We start from the raw sequence: 19,011 nt of genomic DNA on the forward strand, positions 1-19,011 counted from the left end.
ATAAATCATTCAACAAAAGATACACACACATGCGTGTACCACAACTATGATTGTCCCAACCTTTCTTTAGTAGGCTAGCCTACATTCCTTTATCATTTGATTTTCCGGTTTAGCAGACTTCCTAAATATTTTGAAGCCGATCAAAGTCCTAAAATTTTTACCCTCGAGCAATATCTGATCAGAGAACAGAGGTATTTTATTTCGATAAATGACACCTGACATTAGTGCTTTATACTTGTTTGCTTAAATCATTTTTCAAACGAGCTACCAAGAGTAATAATTGTACAATAATGAAACGCTAATAAAATATTTACAATGATATTTAGTATGTTTCGTGCATATGATTAATCTTCCTTTGAAAATAATTGTTGTATTTTTTAATTAATATGAAAATAAAAATTGTTTTGATATTTGCGGCGATGAAAGTAACATAGGTTTTAAAAAAGTTTTAAATTTTATGAAAAGTTCAAAAAATCACACCTGGATTATGGCTTAAGGTCGAAATACGTACCTTAATGAGATATACAGTTTTCGCGTTAATTCCACTGGTAAATAAAAAGTACCCTTAAAAACGCAGTAACATGCCCCCAGAAAACGCCAAGTAACACACCTCCGCGAACGTCGCGGCACATCGGTTGCGGAGCACTAGACAAGTCTACATCATTGCGCTTATAGAATACAGTGAACGAATAACATGTTTGAAAACAGTTGCCACTGGGGCGGTTGGCCTACGTGATTTTCGTTGGGATAAAACCTTTAAATGTTTAGATTTGTCATGAAGATGCCATGGTTGTTTCTCGACTCGCTCCCCTCTGGGTCTATGTAGCTCAGTTGGTAGAGCGACGGATGCAGTATGGCTGGAGGTCGTGAGTTCGAACCTTACTGCAGGCTGGATATTTCTGCCGGTATTGTAAATTCAACGCATTTACCTCGACTTACTCCGAGGTGCACGATTTTCTGCAAAGCAGAAGAGGTCGTGTTTTTCTGACCGCTTTGCGTGGCCAGGCATTCAGTTTGAAACTCCACAGGTCCACGATTGCTTGCGAATAGGAAATTATTCCGCGGGCTGAAAAAGTTGATAACAATTGATGAAACGCCATTTTCTGTGATTAAGGTACTCGTTTAATGTGTGTGCAATACATTTTGTTCTTCCCATATTGCATAAGGGAATGATGATGTACAATTTAATGTGATTCAGTAATAGTGAATTAAGCTTTTGAGAAACACTTAGATTAGACAGTAGAGTATATATGCATAACAAACTTTTCTTCGGGAAGATCTATATAATTGTTAATTGAATATAGCGGTGCCACTCCACGTTATGTTATATTGTTATAAAAAACAATAATCGCGCGTTTAGTGACAACTGCGTTACGAGCCTATACAGTGGAATAAAATAAGAGATTGCTTCTTAAAAGGTCTTGGTGTGATCAAAAGATTTTAAACATTCAAGGTAATACTTTATATCCTCTACAGGAAATATATTTCGAGCCAAGTAGGTGGGAGCATTAGGTATAGGAAAAAGTAAAGTTTAGTACCTGCTATTTCGAACGCGCAACACAACGCAACAACTTCCCCGCTATACTTCTGTATTTCCGAGCAACAACTCACAACAAATCGGTAAATTGTTATCACGTGTTACGATATCAAATATAGTTTATAGTGAAACAGAATTCGGGAAACACCAGGTGAAAAAGGTAATTTCCATGTGCAAAAAGTCATGGTTGGAAAAGGAAATACTGTCACTTGATTAGGAAAACAACCAAGTACAATAGTAGCTGGTCGGTTATTTGTAAAACACCGCTCAGACACCGAAACACTTTCTGTGGCGTGACACTAATGCACATATAACGAAGTAAAAGGATCAAATACAGGTAAACATGGTACACTTGGTCTTTGCATTAATAACTATGAAAGGCTTGATGATTGCACAAAATAGGTAAAAGTAGTGAAACACAAGGTTAAAATATTGCGCCTACATCGCCAGGTAACTAATACATTTTTGGTGAGTCATGAAAAGAAAAGTCGTAATCAAAACGGAACGTATAAGTGATAAACTTATAACAATAAGAAAATATACTAACGTCAAATACGCCTAAAAATAACAAAATTAGGTAATTTTCACAAACTTTCTAACATTGCAGTATACCACGCAGCGTTGTACTGATTACATAAAAAATGGATAAAAACGTCGTACCACACTCGGGTAAAAATAAAACCGGAGAAATCCAAAGAAATAATAAAATGAAATAAATTGATAGCTTAAAAATTGCGTTTGGCCTAACATCGTTGTTCAAACAGCCACCTCGGAAAGAGGTAGCGAAAGCATTATACATGATTGATTTACTAATTTAATATTAAGGCCACAGGTGATGTAGGCATAGAAAAGACAAATGTCAAGGGTCAAACGAGGCGATCATGAAAATTCATTCCCACTGTTGTCTTCGCCAGAATGAACCAGCAGTTCTACCTACACAAAAAAAAAACAAAGTTAGCAGTGTTGATTTAAACTTGGTAAACTTACCCAGAAGCTTACATTCAGCTTGATAATGAATTGCAAAGCCAAAAAGGTCGAGTAGATCGACGTCATCTTGATTAAGACGCTTTGATACGAACTTGTATCATCTTCAGTTAAATGTGACCTTTTTGGCTTTGTAATTCATTATCAAGCTACATTACAGATTCGTACATAGTGAGTGTACCCAAGCTTACATTTATATTTGACAATCAATCTGAGAAAAAAAAATCGCTTTTAGGCCATTAGGCCTTTTTCAAATAAAAATAACTTTATATTTGAAAAATCGAGTGTAATCGAATCACGTGGAAAACTTGAAACGTCTTACAGTTAAGAAACGTGTGTGTGTAGCATCAACTTTAGTTATATTTTAAGGCTGAGCTCTTCCGGCACTAAATCCTAGCTTTTAGTATACCATTCTGTTAGTAACAGCTTATTTATTTAACGTTCAAGTTTGAGAAAAAGCCACAAATTAAGCAGTCCTAAACAAAATTCGAGCATTCCATGCCCTAAAGCGGTGATTCGCAACCTTTTTTTGACTTGCAGCACCCTGCAGAAATCATAAATAGTTCACCCTTGATCGTATTTTTTGCTGAGTGGTTCAAACAGCACATTAACATTGCAACAAGGTTGAAAAAAACTTTTTTTTATTTTTCGCACTTTTAATCTTACAGAAAAATTTGGAAGCAAAAATTGGATTCCTAAAGAATTTGAAATATCTCTCGGCCTCCTTGAGCGTTAAAAATGGCAACTTAGACTGCCGCTGCACCGTGGTTGAGAACCACTGCCCTAAGATCTAACAAGCTATAAGGCTACGCACCCGGTCTTCATCGGTTTTCCGTTGTTTCTTGCCGGACAAGAGCTCGACAAAATTATTGGTCTCTTTTTTTTCGGCCTTCGCTTTCGATTGACAACACACGTCTTCGAACGAGTCGGGCGGCTTTAAACCGAGTGTCTCGGGAAGCAGTAGGGTCAGAAGGCCGGCCGTCAAACCGCTGAAGCCGAAGAGAAAGTAGGCGAAAAGGCCGTTGTAGGCGACCTGTGACGACACAAAGGGTTGCATGTCACGAGATTTGGTGTACTAGTTAACAGTGTTGTCAGTCAAGTCTTTCTCTTTAAATGACTTGGTTTGGATCAAGTATTTTGGTCAAATAACTTGACTTGGACTTAAAGTCAAATTTAGGTGTTTTCATTTATTATTTTTTTAATTGGGTTATTTATTTTAATTTTTGCACGTAAAACAATTTCTTGTTAAGTGCTCGTTTTTGTTATTTTGCAGTTAAGGTATTGCTTACAATTGGACGACTTTATCAATTTAATAAGTTTACGTTTTATCAATAATAATGGAATTGTAGTTGACACCTGTACTGGGACTTAATGACTTGAACAGGGAAATTTTTAAAACACTTACCTTGGACCATTTCAAATTGACTTGTTACCACACTGCTAATGGATAACCTGGGGCTGTACACTGTACACTACAGCAATGCCTTGTATCGTGTTTTGATTCATTTTACCATCTTAGTGTCACCTTATGCGATCCAGGCTTGAATACTCAGTAGATATTAAAATAACCTACATCAACTTATCTTGTAAAGTAAGCTCAACGAAATTTAGTAAATTTAGAAATATATTGACAAATGACCACGAGACGTTTGCGTTCTGACAATGGTCGATTTTAAAACAGTTTAACCCGCTTTTGATAAATTGAAACTACGGGGGACCTAAGTATAGATTTTGTACATTTTTTTGATATGGTGAATCATTAATATGGTGAAGTTGAATTATAGTTGCGCAAACTAACAGTAAAATTAAATTACTACTTCTGCAACGTAAGTTTGCCCAAACTGAAAATTATATTGCAGTGTTGATTATTTATTTTAACTAGTAAATAACCACACAACGGGTAATGTAGCTATGTTTTACCTTCTACGCTCTGGCAATTCTCTATAGAGTAACTTGAGTGCAACTTATAAGGTGCAAGCTTTCCTCATTAAATAGGCAAAAGAAATATTCCGGCTGCACATGTTTGCTTTTAAAACTGTTATTTCTAGACTTAAACCCTACTACAAAGTTTACAAAAGCATAAAAATAAAATATTTGCAATACGTGTTTAAAATGTGTATATGCTGTGTACGATAAAAAGTCCTTTAACATTTCTTACTAATTTCAATAAAATACCAAAGCCACCATATGCGATAAAATCGTCATTTCGTTGTTTACGAACGTTACGGAAATACCTCACGCCAACATCTGTGCAAAAATACAAGACTCGGTAATACTGATGATGGCATGAGGAAATGACGATTTTATCGAATACAATTTCTTTAGTATTTTTATTACAATTACTAAAAAAAACGTGTACTGTGTTACAATACTCCTAGCACATTTAAACCCTGCTATAAAAGTATCGAGGGACGTAGACAGTCAAGATTTTTTTATTTTTAGAGCAGAAGTACCTAGTTTTTTTGTGAATACCTGCTCTACATGTTTCTACTTTTTGTTCGAACCGCTAGTTATATATAATGTCGACACCAAAGTTTCATAGGGCAACGTAGATAAAGTAAAAAAAAAACTTTCTCACCAAGGACTTGGAGAACGACGCGGCGATCCCGCCAACCCTGGAACACATCGACAGCGAGCCCATTGCAACGTTGCGGACGACGGTGGGAAACAGCTCGGGCGAATAAATGTAGACGGTCGAAAAGCTAATGGAAATCATCATCTTGCCCGACAAAGCCAGCGTCGTCTTTGACATACTTTTTACTACAATACGCTGTGATTACTAATCTTGTCAAACAATGTCGGATCGGAGTCGATTACCCACGGAAAGTGACAAGTGGTAGTAATGGTACTAGCCCGATACTACTAGGGTGGTATCAGTGCCGATCCGATACAAAGCTGATATAGGCATTTCAGCTTTGGTTTATTATCCAACGCAGCGTTCTTATAACTTAAAGGTAAATTAGTAACTGACAATCGAATGTAACTAATATTTACCTGCTAAACAGATAAATATAAAAATAACTTGTATCAGTGGCCGAAATGTAGTAATTCAAAATAAGGTTTAAGTTACAAATAACGATATATTCTATCTTTTTATGGAAATTTAAATTTCGACTAACTTTACAATAAATTAACGTGCAAGCTATTACCAGATGAACAACAACATAAGCAATGACCTTTATAAATTGCTTTCCAAATGACAGTGCCACGTTATTTATTTACGATGTCATTGAGTACAGCCAATTTGCAAAGACAATAATAATCCGATGCCAGTCAGGCCCGTTTTAGTTTACAAAAATGTGACAAGGTTGTAAAACCCGTAACAACAATATTAAAACGACTTTAATTGACACTAGACAGTTTTTGCGTACCTGCACTTGGAAAGGCCATAATAGCGAGGCAACATACTCCACTGAGAAGAAAAGATCCACTTAAAACTCCCTTGCGTCCACACCTGGCAACATTAGATTGTGAAAAAGTACTGTTTTAATAGTGCAATGTGTGTAGGTTACGTTCCACTAACATCCGTTATGTACGCAATCCTTCACTATTTCCTAGATTAACGACATTCAAATTGATTTTGGGAAAAGTTAACACCTAAATAATCAGTTATGTATGGGCTATGGGCCGAAAATTTATTTTCGCGACATTCTTGTTTATGCCTCTATTCTTTTTTGTTTGCTACGGTTTGTTTCAGGCTAATTTTTGTCTGGAGCTTTATAAACATGGTATACATAGAAGAGCTTTCAAATTTTCAGACGTGGCATAGAGTGGTAATTAGGTACGCATAGGAGGTTTACAAGTCTGCACCCCTAGGAGCCTTTGATTGGAGGACAACAAATCAAAATATTGTGGCGTTATCGTTTTATTATGCTAGCAACTCCTATCGAGTTTCTGTTTAGTTTTCAAACTAAAACAATCAAATTCCATTTTAGGAAAAGGGATAATCAAAATCGATTTGTCAGTTTTAGGCTATAAAAAAATTACTCGAAAAATACAGCTATTTAGTTGTTTTAAATGCACTCACTTGCCCTTAAAAAAATACTAACCATGATTTGTTGATAGTGAGAGCAAGCATTAAAATTGCTGGTGCTTCGAGAAGTCCTTGCATACCTTCATTAAGATAAAGATTTTTGCTAACATCGCTGGCAGCAAGTGACAGAGCATAATACACCAGACTATTGACAAACCTGTAAACAAAATAGATACAACTTTAACATTATAAAAATCGTTTTCTAAGCTTCACAGGTAAACTGCATTGATTAATTTGTTGGGACTAATGTGCAAAATTAAAACGGGACAAGGTAAACATACTGTTGAGACATTAAAATATTTTTAATTACATTGTACTCTTTTGCAAAATAAGTTTGTTCGAGAAATCTTCTGAGAAGATAGTTATGTTGTTACACGTATAGGCCAGATTTATCAAGCTACATTGTACAATAACATATAACGGTAAAAAAGCATTAAAAAATCCTATTTAAGCAAGAATGTGGAGTGTGTTGCTAATGTATAGGAATATTTTTCTCCAAAAGTCAGGCGTCATTAAATTTTGATATTAACATTCACACTTGTTACTTACCATAGGTAAGCCAATATGAGAACCCTTTTTCGTGTCACATTGTTCTTTATCAAATCGATAAGGGTGTAATGCACTTCCGTATCTAGTGAGACTTTCTTGATCAACGAAATTACTGCCAAGAGAAGGCAGTTTTATTAAAGATACAAACACTGTTTTGTTAAAAGTACAATAAATCTAAAATAAATTCCTGGCCAAAGGGATGTAAAAGTCGTGATCTGCATGTGACTCTTTACGCTGCTTTATGTGGCTCTTATGTTCATATCATTTTTTATGTTTTTATGATGTTTTGACTAATTTGCCAATTTGCTTAAGTTAGAGATTATTAATTTTTTGCACATTGCGACTCAAATCCTACTTAGCCCTGAATAACCCAGTTATGAGATACTAAAGGTTAAGACAGTCTGATTGCATTGTTTTGTTAACTTATTCAAATAATTAATAAGAGTGTGTTTATGTAGAACTCAATATTGTTGGCGTTGTAACGCACTAACAAATTGTAATCAATTTACCTGAAAAAAAGTATGGGTGTAAATAAGGAAGAAGCCCAGCAGGTTCATTACTGTTTATATATGTTGTGTTGCTGTTTTTAGTTATCACACTAAGTTTAAATATAAAACGAGGCTCTTGGTCTTTGAATATATGGCTACCCTTGCACTAACATAGTTTAAGAAGAAAACTACAAAAAAAACGTATTCCTTGCGCTGCATTGCAGTATAAATACACCAGTTACCCATAATCTAACAAGTGTGTTCAAACGTAAGTAAATTCGACTGAGCGAAAATTACCAGGGTTTTGTACTCCATTCCACTTTGCAATTTTCACGAGAAGAATTTCGGCCTCAACCAATCTTCCTTTAGAATACAACCAGCGAGGTGATTCGGTCAAGGACCTTTAAAATATATGAATTATTATTGCTAATGTTTATATTTCAAATTAGAGTAATCAAATCAAAGAAGTGGATTTACACCAGCAAGACTAAACCTTAAGTAAATGAACAAAAGCCTTTAGCTTTAATGAAGAATAGTGAATTTTTAAGCCTGGGTGCCCTATTTTTTGCTGTTTAATTTCGTTTTTACTTTTCATATTGAAAAAAAAATGTGTGGATTACTATTCAAAAACAAAATGTGTGTTGTTTTTGCTTATAAAAACTGTTTTTTTTAACAGATTGAACGTTTTATAATTATCCAATATATAACATCCTTTGCAGTACATTCAACCAACAGTTATGCACTGCTATGCACATATCAGTCTACACATCAGGGAATGCACCTGTGAAACTCACAGACCGTCTATCTTTTATGATCTTTTACTCTGTGCGCTTACGCCTTAATTTTGCCCATTTTCTTCGCTATTATTCTTACTCTGATTTCATGATAAAATAAAACGACTTACCACATACAAATAATGGGGATGGCTGGAAATGCTGAAATTAATCTTGTTAGAGTTCGCCAGGGGGGGACATAAAAAGCAACCACAGAAATCAAAACAGTTCCGAATCCAAAAAAGAGGCTGCCTGTAAAACCTAAATAAAAATATACAAATACACATACATCAGTTTGTGACATTTGGCACAATTTGTTGTTACAACTTCAACAATATACATTACAAAAAACAAATTGGTAAAATTTGAAATGTCTTCTTAAAGACATTAGGACAAAGTTGTCAGTGTCCTTTTAATAAATATAATAAAAACATAAATAAATAGATATCTTCCACCTTGAAATACTGTTTCTTGACGCAAAACTATAAATAAGTACATGTCAATACAACAATCAGCCTTTTCCAAACGAAACACATAAAAAAGTAATGTTATACCTGTGTAGGCCCACCATTTTCTGCCCACCATTTCCTGAGTGTAGACATATTGCACAAGACTTGCCCCTCCGAGCAAAAAGCCTGTGAGGAATCTACAGGTTGCAAATGTTTGCCAGCTGTATGCAAATGATGTCATAAAACAGACTGGAAACAGACAGTGGAATCCTGGGTAAATAATAACAAACATTGACTTGGAGAAATAACATCAAATAAATAAAACACATTAAATTTGCATGGTTTAGCATAGTTATTCTTGTCCAGAATATGGAAAACCATGTACAACAAAACAATAAAACATAAAACAAACAGGAATCGCTAACAAAACCTGCTGAAATTTATTTGTGAGTACGCAACACATATGTTAGTATTAATTGCTTTCAAATGGTTAGTAATTAGGTTGGGTGGTAATAAAAAAAAATAAAAGATTTCATTGTGATTCTACCTATTTTTTTATGCACTAGGACAGGGGTCGGTAACCTATGGCCCACGTGCCAGATCCGGCCCTCCAATGTAATTCATCTGGCCCGCAGCCTTTTTGACAAACTAGAGGAGAGTCCATTCTAAATACTATTTTAATTTCATAAGTGCGAAACATTTTCGTGATCTTTTCACGTCCAGTTTTGTTACGTTTTGATGCTATAGTTGCGCCACGGAAGGCTGCCAAGTGTGTCGCGAACAAACGGAAAATGTATTTAAAAATATTGGACATAAAATTTTTACACTTTTTTTTATTTCTGGTGTTTTACATGTTTGCTTTTTGAATGTTTTTACATGTTTGCTTTTTGTACAGAAACTGAAGATGCCTTATAGGCGAAATGTATATTTCTGTAAATTTTAAGTAATGATTTTATGTTTTATCTGTTTTTATAAGCAGTCTTAGATCATTGTTCTACCATTTTAATTCTTTGCTAACTTTTGTGTGGCCCGCAGACCTTTCTGGGTTTGGTTTTGGCCCACAACTAGAAAAAGGTTGCCGACTCCTGCACTAGGATAACAAAAGATTGTAATAGAACACATTTAAACCATTTACCTGCCTACACTTGATCAATTGTACAAAGTAATTGAATAGGTCACACTAGAACCTCTTTGAAATACCAATTTAAATGTAGTCTAAGAGTCTAATATGTCTTGGCAGAGTATTATTTTGTCCAAAACTAAGACAAAATACTTCCTTTTAATTCATTGACCAAAGCAGTGGAAAAAAGTTTCCCCTGGAAAAAATTTAGTTTAGATGAAGATTTTATAGGATTAAATACCTCAATTTATTAGAGATAGAAAAGGGACTAAAAACCTAAATCGCAAAGTTCTGATAACTTTCTTCAACAGTGCACATTTAAGATGTTTTTCAAAACCAACTTGCATTATCAAACTCATAGTTTCCATTTCTACAATCTTTAACATAAACAACCATAAGTGCAAGAAAATTAAAAACTTTAAAAAAAAACACCGAGCCACCAATATGTCTCAAATTTGGCATTTTATGTTCCTTTCAATGGGTTGTAAGTTTGTCACTTTTACATACTATACGAAATATAGAGTCAAAAATGAATACATTAGGTAAAAATTGTAAATGGACCAATATTTAAAAAAAAAGTTTTAAATAATTACTGAAATATGATAAATAGTTAACCCACCACCCAGTAAAACGATCCGGCGTCCAAATCTGTCAGATAGTTGGCCGAAAAGAATCACTCCAAACAAGAACCCTACAAAGTACATGGACTGAATAACATTTTCTATCCATTTCCTGTCCATGAGATCCCACTAAATCAAATATAAAGTTAATACTTAAGGTATATATGTCAGGTTAAATATTTTATTAATTTGATCCAATATAAAAATCAAAAAAATTTACTAATGAATTATATTTGAATTGAGCAAATAGCAAGGTTTTGCTGTTGCAAAGTTAAATATTTAATATGCATAGAGTTAGAATACATTAAAACTGTGCATTTATTTATTTGATTAATAAAAATGTAAAAAAAATGTTGATTGATTGAGGTGGAAAGAACTTCTCCAAATATTGTTACCCACTTGTGTGCATTTCAAGACATTGTAAACACTTGTAACACGCATACGTTGTACGTTAGCACAGACGCCAACTGTTGGTATGTGATACATTATTCTGTGATGGTTATAAAATGCGTAGGTGATTTTTAAACACATTATTTTAATAAATGCATAAATTTGTGTTTTTGTTGGTATGCCATGATTTTCCAACCAATTGAACTTGGAATACCAGAAATTGGAACAAATTTGATTTAAACAACCAATCAAGGTTTATGGTGGGGGTATTTTTTCAAGTCCAGATACAAAGCAGAAACAAAACTAGAAGCGCTTAAAATACCATCTAATTCTCACCTCTACAAGAATTGAACTCCGATTGTTTACTCTTGAATTTGTTTCATTTAATTCAGAAGGTGTTGATCCAATAAAAACAACCAGAAAAGTTTGAGGACACAGCAAAAACTAAAATTATAACAACAAAATTTACCATTTCTTTTAAACTTTATCAAAAGAAAATGGTAACACATTGGCCAAATGCAGCCTAACTATTGATAGATAAGTCTATATGTAAGTTACTGTGATTTGGACTTTTTACTGTTGTAGCACAATGTTTCTCAACAGTGTGCATCGAGATTTTATAGTGTGCTGCGAAGTATTTTTTGTATTACAAATGGGCATAAAAGTAAGCATGCATGACTTGTATGCATACTATTCATTAGAAACTAATATTATTAGGTCATTTACTAAATATTGCCATCTATTAAGGATGATTGTCAAGTTAAAAAAATGCTATTTGGTAGAAAGTGTTCCTCGAATATATTATGATATTTTACTGTGAAACAGGTTTAAAATGTTCAAAAAATCCTTTTTAAGCAAATAGTATGCAGCAGGCAACAGTCTTGAGTATCTTTACTTTTAAGCTTGCATGGGTTAGAAGAGAAAACATTAGGTTTAAAGCACAGATATATTATTTGCACTTAAACTTTTTAAGCCAGAAAAAGCAGAACATGTTTACACTGCATGGACTTGAATAGAACAGCTTGACTATTTTTTGGGGTGGGGAACATTTTTATAATGAAAACGTTAACTATCTGCTACATTTTACTTACACTTGTAAAGACATTGAGAAAAAATACCCAAGCCTGAAATCGGCCAAATGTTCCAACAACATTATTGTAGCAGTCATCAATGTCCATTTTACTGGCTTTGAAACAAGACACACTTAGGGCAAATTATTTTCGGTGGGCACTAATTACATTATTGGTAAACTTATTGACTCCTAGAACAACATGAATGTATTAATGTCAAACACATTTCATAATTTTTAAGTATTCAATATAAAACAATTTAGCACTCAATATTAACACAAACAACACTTGTGAAATACACTGAAATATTACCGACACAGTACTTGGACGAACAGAAAATAATCAATAAAACTTTAAAATGAATTACTAAAATATTTAGCACAGAATAACCAAAAATTGCATACTGAAAAAATCAACATGTAAAAACCTTTGCTGTTAACAAAACAAGTTTTATTCTAAGTACTTCAATATATATATGTGTGTTTGATAAAAAATACACTTTTGTCTGAAAATATGTGTGATAAAATACTGTCCAAGAAAGATTACATTAACAAGCAAAATAAAAAAAATTTCACAGCTGTGAAACAAAGCTAACATACAACTTTCAGTTATAAAGAAAATGCCTTGTTTATAGTTTATATATTTTCAAGCTGAATGCTCAGTTTTTCTAGAAGGTTAGTTTTAAAATCTAGAAAAACGATTCCACAGCTGAAAAACAAAGCTAACATGCAACCTTCAGTTATAAAGAAAACGCTTTGTTTAAATATTTTTAAGCAGAATGCTCAGTTGTTTTAGAAGATTAGGTTTAAAACCTAGAAAAACAAAGATTCCATGATATCAAATACCAGTATGCAGTATCCTTTAGTAACAAAATAGCAAATAATTAAAAAGGTGTCAAACAACAATTGATTGACACTCATAGTGTTTCGGTAAAAGGTGTGGCTATTTGTTATTGTTGGTTGTTCATGTTTAAACATAAACAACAGAACTTGTGGACTGCATGGAAAGAGGTGTTCTAGGGGGTTGCTGTGTACTGTTTGTTAAATGAAACAGTGACAAAAAACATAAACTAAATTTAGCAGTAAAATAAGCAAGGACAACTTCTAGTACAACACTTATTTTAATGAAATTTGCTTTAGTGAACCAGTTGTGTTATGTCGTCTCAAATAACCTCTTTTTCAAACAATGGCCTAAACATAGCCACAGAAGGACAGTGCCTTTTGGCCACAATAAAACGTTAAACTAAACTGTTAAAACTTGTTTTCCCACTTAAACAATTTAGGGAAAAACAATATATAAAAAAATGTGAATTTTTGCTAACTGGCATATGTTGGTAAACTGATTAGCTGGTAGGGTTTGTACTTTGTACACTAAAAAGGGGGTCATGCCAACAAATAGGGTGGGGAATCACTGTTTATGCAAATCCTTAGGTAATTCAATTTGTATACATGGATGACATTTTTACAAAGCAAAACAAAATCTGAACAAAACTTATTGAAACTTGCAGTATCAAAAGAAAGTATATAAAGGTGGCGGGTTTTTTTTAAACTTCAGCTGACTTGCCATCTCAAACCACCACTTCCTGCTGATTGTTGTGTGGCAGCAATATTATCAGTCTCCGCCTGTTTCTAAAAACATATCATATCATAGATAAAGTATAACCTTAACCTAACTATATTATGTAAAATATAAAATAAATATATTATATATATTATGTAAAAAATAAATTAATGTTGCATTGAATAGTAGCTCATTATAGATTGACAGTTACTTTAAATTGTGGAAAGTATTCCATCCAAAGATCCACATTTGCTTACCATAACCGACCAGTATTAAGCAGTATTACTTTGGCCTTATTCAGTTATTTTACAATAATCGGAAAGGATAGTTTAAATTTTACACATTTAATACAAAAATGTTTTATACAGTGTGTATTCCTTCATGAATGGGCTATAGGTGTTAGCTACTTAATATAGACACAAATGACAAAATAATATAGACACAAATGATCAATGCCATTTAAAATAATGTCCTCTTGCTATGAAAAGGAAAGGAAGTTAACATGCGCCTTTAAACAGCTTATGATAGTTTAAAAGGACTGCATAATCAGCAAAATTAAATGATTAAGTAATGTAATGCAATGCTATAACATTTCTTGCACAATCATAAAACGTTTCTTAGACTAACCTGGGCGTAGCCTTATCAGGTATTATTGCCTCATATTATCCCATTGTGTTACCCAGTATGCCTAGCTGTGTTTGTCTAAGCCCCAAATGCTAAACTTGGATGTTTGCTCATGTGTAACTTTACAGATACTTTGTGGGTGTGACACAAAATGTCTTTAGCCCTGTCAGTGTGCCGCACATCAGAAAACGTTGCCAAGCACTAGGGTAGTTCAAAAGTAAAATATTGAATCCTTGGATTCAAATCTAAATGGGATTCGTATCTAGTTCTGCCATTTATTTTTGGTAATTGGAGCCGATATAATTTTGTTTTACCATCGATGGTTGTATAATTGTATAAACACGAGTGGCAAGTTTAGATAGCTGCGGCAACACTTTCATAGTGCTTGCTTTAAATGTATCCTTGTTGGTGCAGTGTTTTGCGTCTTGCGATAACTGTCTAATAAGTATCAAGCGGTATTGGGCATACACCTAACATGTAATGCCAGGTGCAGAGTTTGCAATTTACTTAAAAGCATTAAGTTACAAAAGTAACATTTTCTCAACTATAGGCCAATATTGAGCAAGGTTATGCATAACGTAATTGTTAAGTATTATTTATGACAATAGTAATGTTGTATTCTTTACATTACATTATTTGACTGCATAACAGATCATGCATAACAGATCAACGAAACAATGTTCAAAAAATAGTACCAAATTGCTGAAGAGTTCATTGTGTATTGTTGCATTATGCTCACTATATTGACAAAGTATCAAGTTTTGGCAACAACCTGGACATGTATTACCGTTTACACAACTGCTTCAAATGACAGTTATTAAGAATGCTAAACATTTGGGAGATTATTTTTTTATTACAATATACACATGTTAGCAAATTGTTTTGCAATTTATTTCTGTGATTGTGGGCCTGGTATATTAGGATTAATCCCACCCCAAACAAAATCGAGGTCAAGTAGTTTAATAAAAATATACTGGGATTCAATATTCTAGATTTGAAACCTAAATTTCTAGGATTCCCTGGGATTCTATTTTGAAACTCCATATGAAGCACTAATCTATAAAATAGCAACAATAATGGAAATGACAGCGGCAAAGGAGTCTGCTTTTTTCACGGCTATACTTGTCACTTAAAAGAAATATGCCATTCTATTACTAAAAGTATATATCTTGGTATTTTCATTTAATTTGTCAAACAATCTTACTTTGGAGCCCTGTTTTTGTTTTCAGAAGTTTTAAATGAATTGCATTGCATAGGGAACTCACCTTTTGTTGATCTTTGACTTTTTGTGGATTCTTTATACCGCGATTTTCTGACGCTTTTTGTCGTCGTTCAGCTGCTTCTAGCATTTGTTGACGTCGTACTTCAGGGTCAGGTGTAACGACATCGTCAGCACCGCCCCCAAAACAACTCTCAAACGCGCCCATAGCTGCAACTAATTGAACTACAGGGAATATCTATAAAAAATGGGCGCTCTTTCACTATTGTACGTAAAAATTAATGAAAAAAATATTTTCTTCAAATGCCGCATACCACAACATATATTGTTTGGGTCAGGGTGCGGGTTAGCGTTTGGTTGTGGGTGGGTCAAGTTATTATTAATAATAAACATAATATTACTTGACCCACCCTCACCCAAACGCTAACCCGCACCCTAAGCCAAACAATATGCGTTGTGGTATGCGGTATTTTTTTGCACAACTTTTCACGTACAATAGTGAAAGAGCGCCAAAAAATGCCTCTTTCAGTTAAATAACTACTGAAATAATAACACGAACATTTTCAAAATTTGGCCTGTACCACTCTTAGCCGCGCGCGGTGCCGAAGTGGTATCTAAGTGGATAATCGTTATGAAATTGGGTTTAGCTTCAGCTTCGCAAAGTTCTTTAAATGCGCAAAACGTCAATCGCGCTTCTGATTCATTTTCGCGGTGCAAATTTTAGGAATAACTTTATGAGCGCGTTTTCTTTTCTAACGTTTATAGTTTTCTGGACTAAAATAACGACGTATGCAATCGAACTTTACACATTCATTTTTCCACTACAGCAAAACGGGAATTCACCGGAAAATACCCCGTTTTTTGTCGAACGTATTGTAGCATTCGTCCCACAACGGTGCATAGTATGACGTCCTAATGCACGTGATCGATGTCCACTGACGCATGTCAAACACTGAAAAATCAAATTTCGCTCGTCAAGGGCGTTTGTCATATTTTTAGACCCAAAAGACCATATGTCATATACAGCTTTCTTTAAAAGCCAACCCTTCCTTCGTCTGCCTTATTCATTGGAAGAGAGTCATGTCCATGTAGTACTCGTCTCACTACGGGCCTAGCATGACGTCCTAATGTACGTGGCCGGTGTCCACTGACGTGTGAACAAAACCTAAAGCGAGTGTTTGCGTTTTATTTTAATGTATTTTTGTGATAATTTGGGGCAGTCGGTGTGTACACAGGTCGCAGGAAATAAAGAGCAACAGGGGACGAAGTCGCTTCATTTCTAATGAGACGCGTCGCGATACCTAAAGTCAATAGAAACTCATTTTCTCCAGAAAAAGGTGAGAAAAAAATGAGTCTCTTTCTAGAGAACAGAGAAGGAGCAATGAGCGGCGTCTTACGCGGAGCGTCGCATATAGCAATTTTTACTTAAAAGTCACGGGTTAAAGCTTAATAGCGTCTAAACTCTAAAGTATGTTTGGGCTAAACTTACCAGCGCAAAACAGTAGCAGTGTTTTACTAAACCGTAACTATATGATATCAACCCCATAAGTTTTGCACATAGATAAAAAATTAAACTTAATATAACAAAATGTAAATTGCATCTTTTTTAAGTTTAAAATAATCTTAATATTTGTACAATGGACCTCTGCAAGGACAATGGACCTCTGCAGCGAAGTCTTCATTAATTTTCAAACCACAGTTAACTTTTAAAAACGTGGTCCAGGTTAAAATATACAAATTTTACCAAACAATAAATTACACGTGTTGAACGAACTGCGCTTCATGAAAACACATTAGGCCTACTTAATCTGGAGAAACAGATCCAAACAAAACCACAATGATATAAAAATATCTACAACTGTATTCAAGATCTAAAACAACATAAAAAATACTATAGTTACGCAAATTTGCACCATCAGTTTGCTTAGCAACTGCAACCACACGAAACACAAAAATATCTTAAATAAAACTATTCACAAGTATAAAATACCAAGATCAGAATAAGTATGCAGTACAGTCCAGGTGTAAACCGATGCTGCAGTAAAAAGAACGAACTACTATAATGAATTGAATCGCAATGCCCTGGAGCAAGTCGCAAAAAATAATAAGGTTACACAAAAAGTAGGTCACGTAAAATGGAAAAAAAAACAGAAGATCTAGGATAACTTAATAGTGGGTGTTATAATATGCTGAACTTTGATGGTAGCTCCTATTTTGTTCAACCAAATATCCCCGTGAAAATCCAGCTGGACCATTTCAGGTTGTAGTGTAATACTCGTGAATGTGGGGCTTTCTTTCTAGTAGGCTACATTGCTATGATGTTTGCCGTAGTGTCGTAAGTGTGCTGCTTGGTCATTATTGCCTGAGCTATCAAACTTTTTCCAATGTTTTCTATGTGCAGTCCATCTGGTTGAAAATTTATTTTTTGTTTGACCGACATACTGGTTTCTACAAAATACGTATGTCGCGACATAAATTCCGATTTCGCGCACGTTAGATTACCTTCAAGTCTGATATATCCTTGAGGGGTGTAGAGCTGCAGAGAACCATTTGAATTTGGTATCTGGAGAAGCAGCTTTTATTTATCCGCCATAACTTGCGAAGCGATTAACTTGCTTTGTAAGGATTTCGGCTAACCCGTATTTACAGAAACAGTTAGAATTGCTACATGCGTTTGGCGAGTCATGTGAATATCTTTTCAGCCCAAAGGCGGTCTGTGTCTGATCGCTCCAAAACAGTACTACAAAAATGCCAGTTTTAGCAACTTATACGATATATAGGTAAATACACGTTTTGACAATGTAAACTGTTGACAATTAAACTACCAGAAATGGCAAACCCACAGCTAAGCTTTTTATTAGAATTATGGGATAGTTACATTCATGGTGTATTTGATTATTATTTTGGGATTTTTAGCAACCTGAGAAGGGATGCATACCTTTATTTACCGATAGAAATAGTCTGTGTATTATCATTATCTAACTCCAGGCTAACATTTATTTCTCAGCGACTATAGAGTGATAAAAATAATACAAAAATAGACATTTTAATAACTAAATTTCCGTTTATTAAAAATTGACACACAAGTTTTACAATAAACTGGGGAAAGCAAAGGTATAGGCTATTTGTACTTTAAGTTAATATTAAATGTTTTAAATAAAGTATTTTTTCAAGCGATGAGTACCCTTATACTGAGATATGCCCCATAAATCCCTAACTCGCTAATTAATTATTCACACTATAGCATACGGTTTAGTTAGATGAGTTGCACTAGTTAATAAATTTTGTGTATTTGAGAATCACTATTAGCAGTTTTTCCGCCTCGGAAAAATTGCGAGGGCGATCTTTTTAATAAATACAGGTATTTGGAAGAAGGTATACATTTAAACACATACTTTGCTCCCTGCGGCGGACGAAGAATCGGCGAAATCGGTTGTGTTGTGTGTTGTGTCGCAGCGATAGAAAATAATCAGCCGGAAAAACTCTGCGATTTGCCCGCGGCGGATTTCACTTTGTTCAGTCGAGCATAACTCGGCTTTCTTAACCGCAGTTTTACTGCTATCAAATATATGTGCTGCGATAAATATCATGTCAG

The 19,011-nt window shown here is 34.4% G+C and overlaps 2 protein-coding genes across 2 annotated transcripts; both read right to left on the minus strand.

The window, feature by feature from the left end:
* Positions 1-1,572: 1,572 nt before the first annotated feature.
* LOC146136045 (solute carrier family 22 member 15-like) lies at positions 1,573-12,858 on the minus strand. Its single transcript, XM_083395075.1, has 12 exons — positions 12,035-12,858; positions 11,280-11,387; positions 10,553-10,682; positions 8,919-9,083; positions 8,496-8,625; positions 7,889-7,992; positions 7,104-7,215; positions 6,571-6,711; positions 5,893-5,975; positions 5,100-5,281; positions 3,336-3,554; positions 1,573-2,470 (listed from the first exon to the last, which is right to left on the minus strand). Exons 1-12 carry the CDS (start codon positions 12,119-12,121, stop codon positions 2,417-2,419), a joined length of 1,515 nt encoding a protein of 504 aa, XP_083251201.1. The 5' UTR covers positions 12,122-12,858; the 3' UTR covers positions 1,573-2,416.
* A 644-nt stretch (positions 12,859-13,502) lies between these two features.
* Positions 13,503-15,650, minus strand: LOC146136046 (small VCP/p97-interacting protein-like). Its single transcript, XM_083395076.1, has 2 exons — positions 15,463-15,650; positions 13,503-13,641 (listed from the first exon to the last, which is right to left on the minus strand). Exons 1-2 carry the CDS (start codon positions 15,622-15,624, stop codon positions 13,564-13,566), a joined length of 240 nt encoding a protein of 79 aa, XP_083251202.1. The 5' UTR covers positions 15,625-15,650; the 3' UTR covers positions 13,503-13,563.
* Between the last annotated feature and the right edge of the window lie 3,361 nt (positions 15,651-19,011).

The sequence above is a fragment of the Ascidiella aspersa genome, chromosome 8 (genome assembly GCF_963924565.1).
Source record: "Ascidiella aspersa chromosome 8, kaAscAspe10.2, whole genome shotgun sequence".
NCBI classification, from domain to species: Eukaryota; Metazoa; Chordata; class Ascidiacea; order Phlebobranchia; family Ascidiidae; genus Ascidiella; species Ascidiella aspersa.

Bases quoted from the DNA above. Each gene is read 5' to 3' on its own strand.
- LOC146136045 (XM_083395075.1), bottom strand. From the start codon at position 12,121: ATGGACATTGATGACTGCTACAATAATGTTGTTGGAACATTTGGCCGA. The intron at 9,084-10,552 runs GTGGGTTAACTA...TTATTTACCCAG, and splicing joins CCGGATCGTTTTACTGGGTG to GATTCCACTGTCTGTTTCCA. The intron at 5,976-6,570 runs GTTAGTATTTTT...TAATGTTGCCAG, and splicing joins CTCACTATCAACAAATCATG to GTGTGGACGCAAGGGAGTTT.
- LOC146136046 (XM_083395076.1), bottom strand. From the start codon at position 15,624: ATGGGCGCGTTTGAGAGTTGTTTTGGGGGCGGTGCTGACGATGTCGTT. The intron at 13,642-15,462 runs GTGAGTTCCCTA...ATATGTTTTTAG, and splicing joins AAGTCAAAGATCAACAAAAG to AAACAGGCGGAGACTGATAA.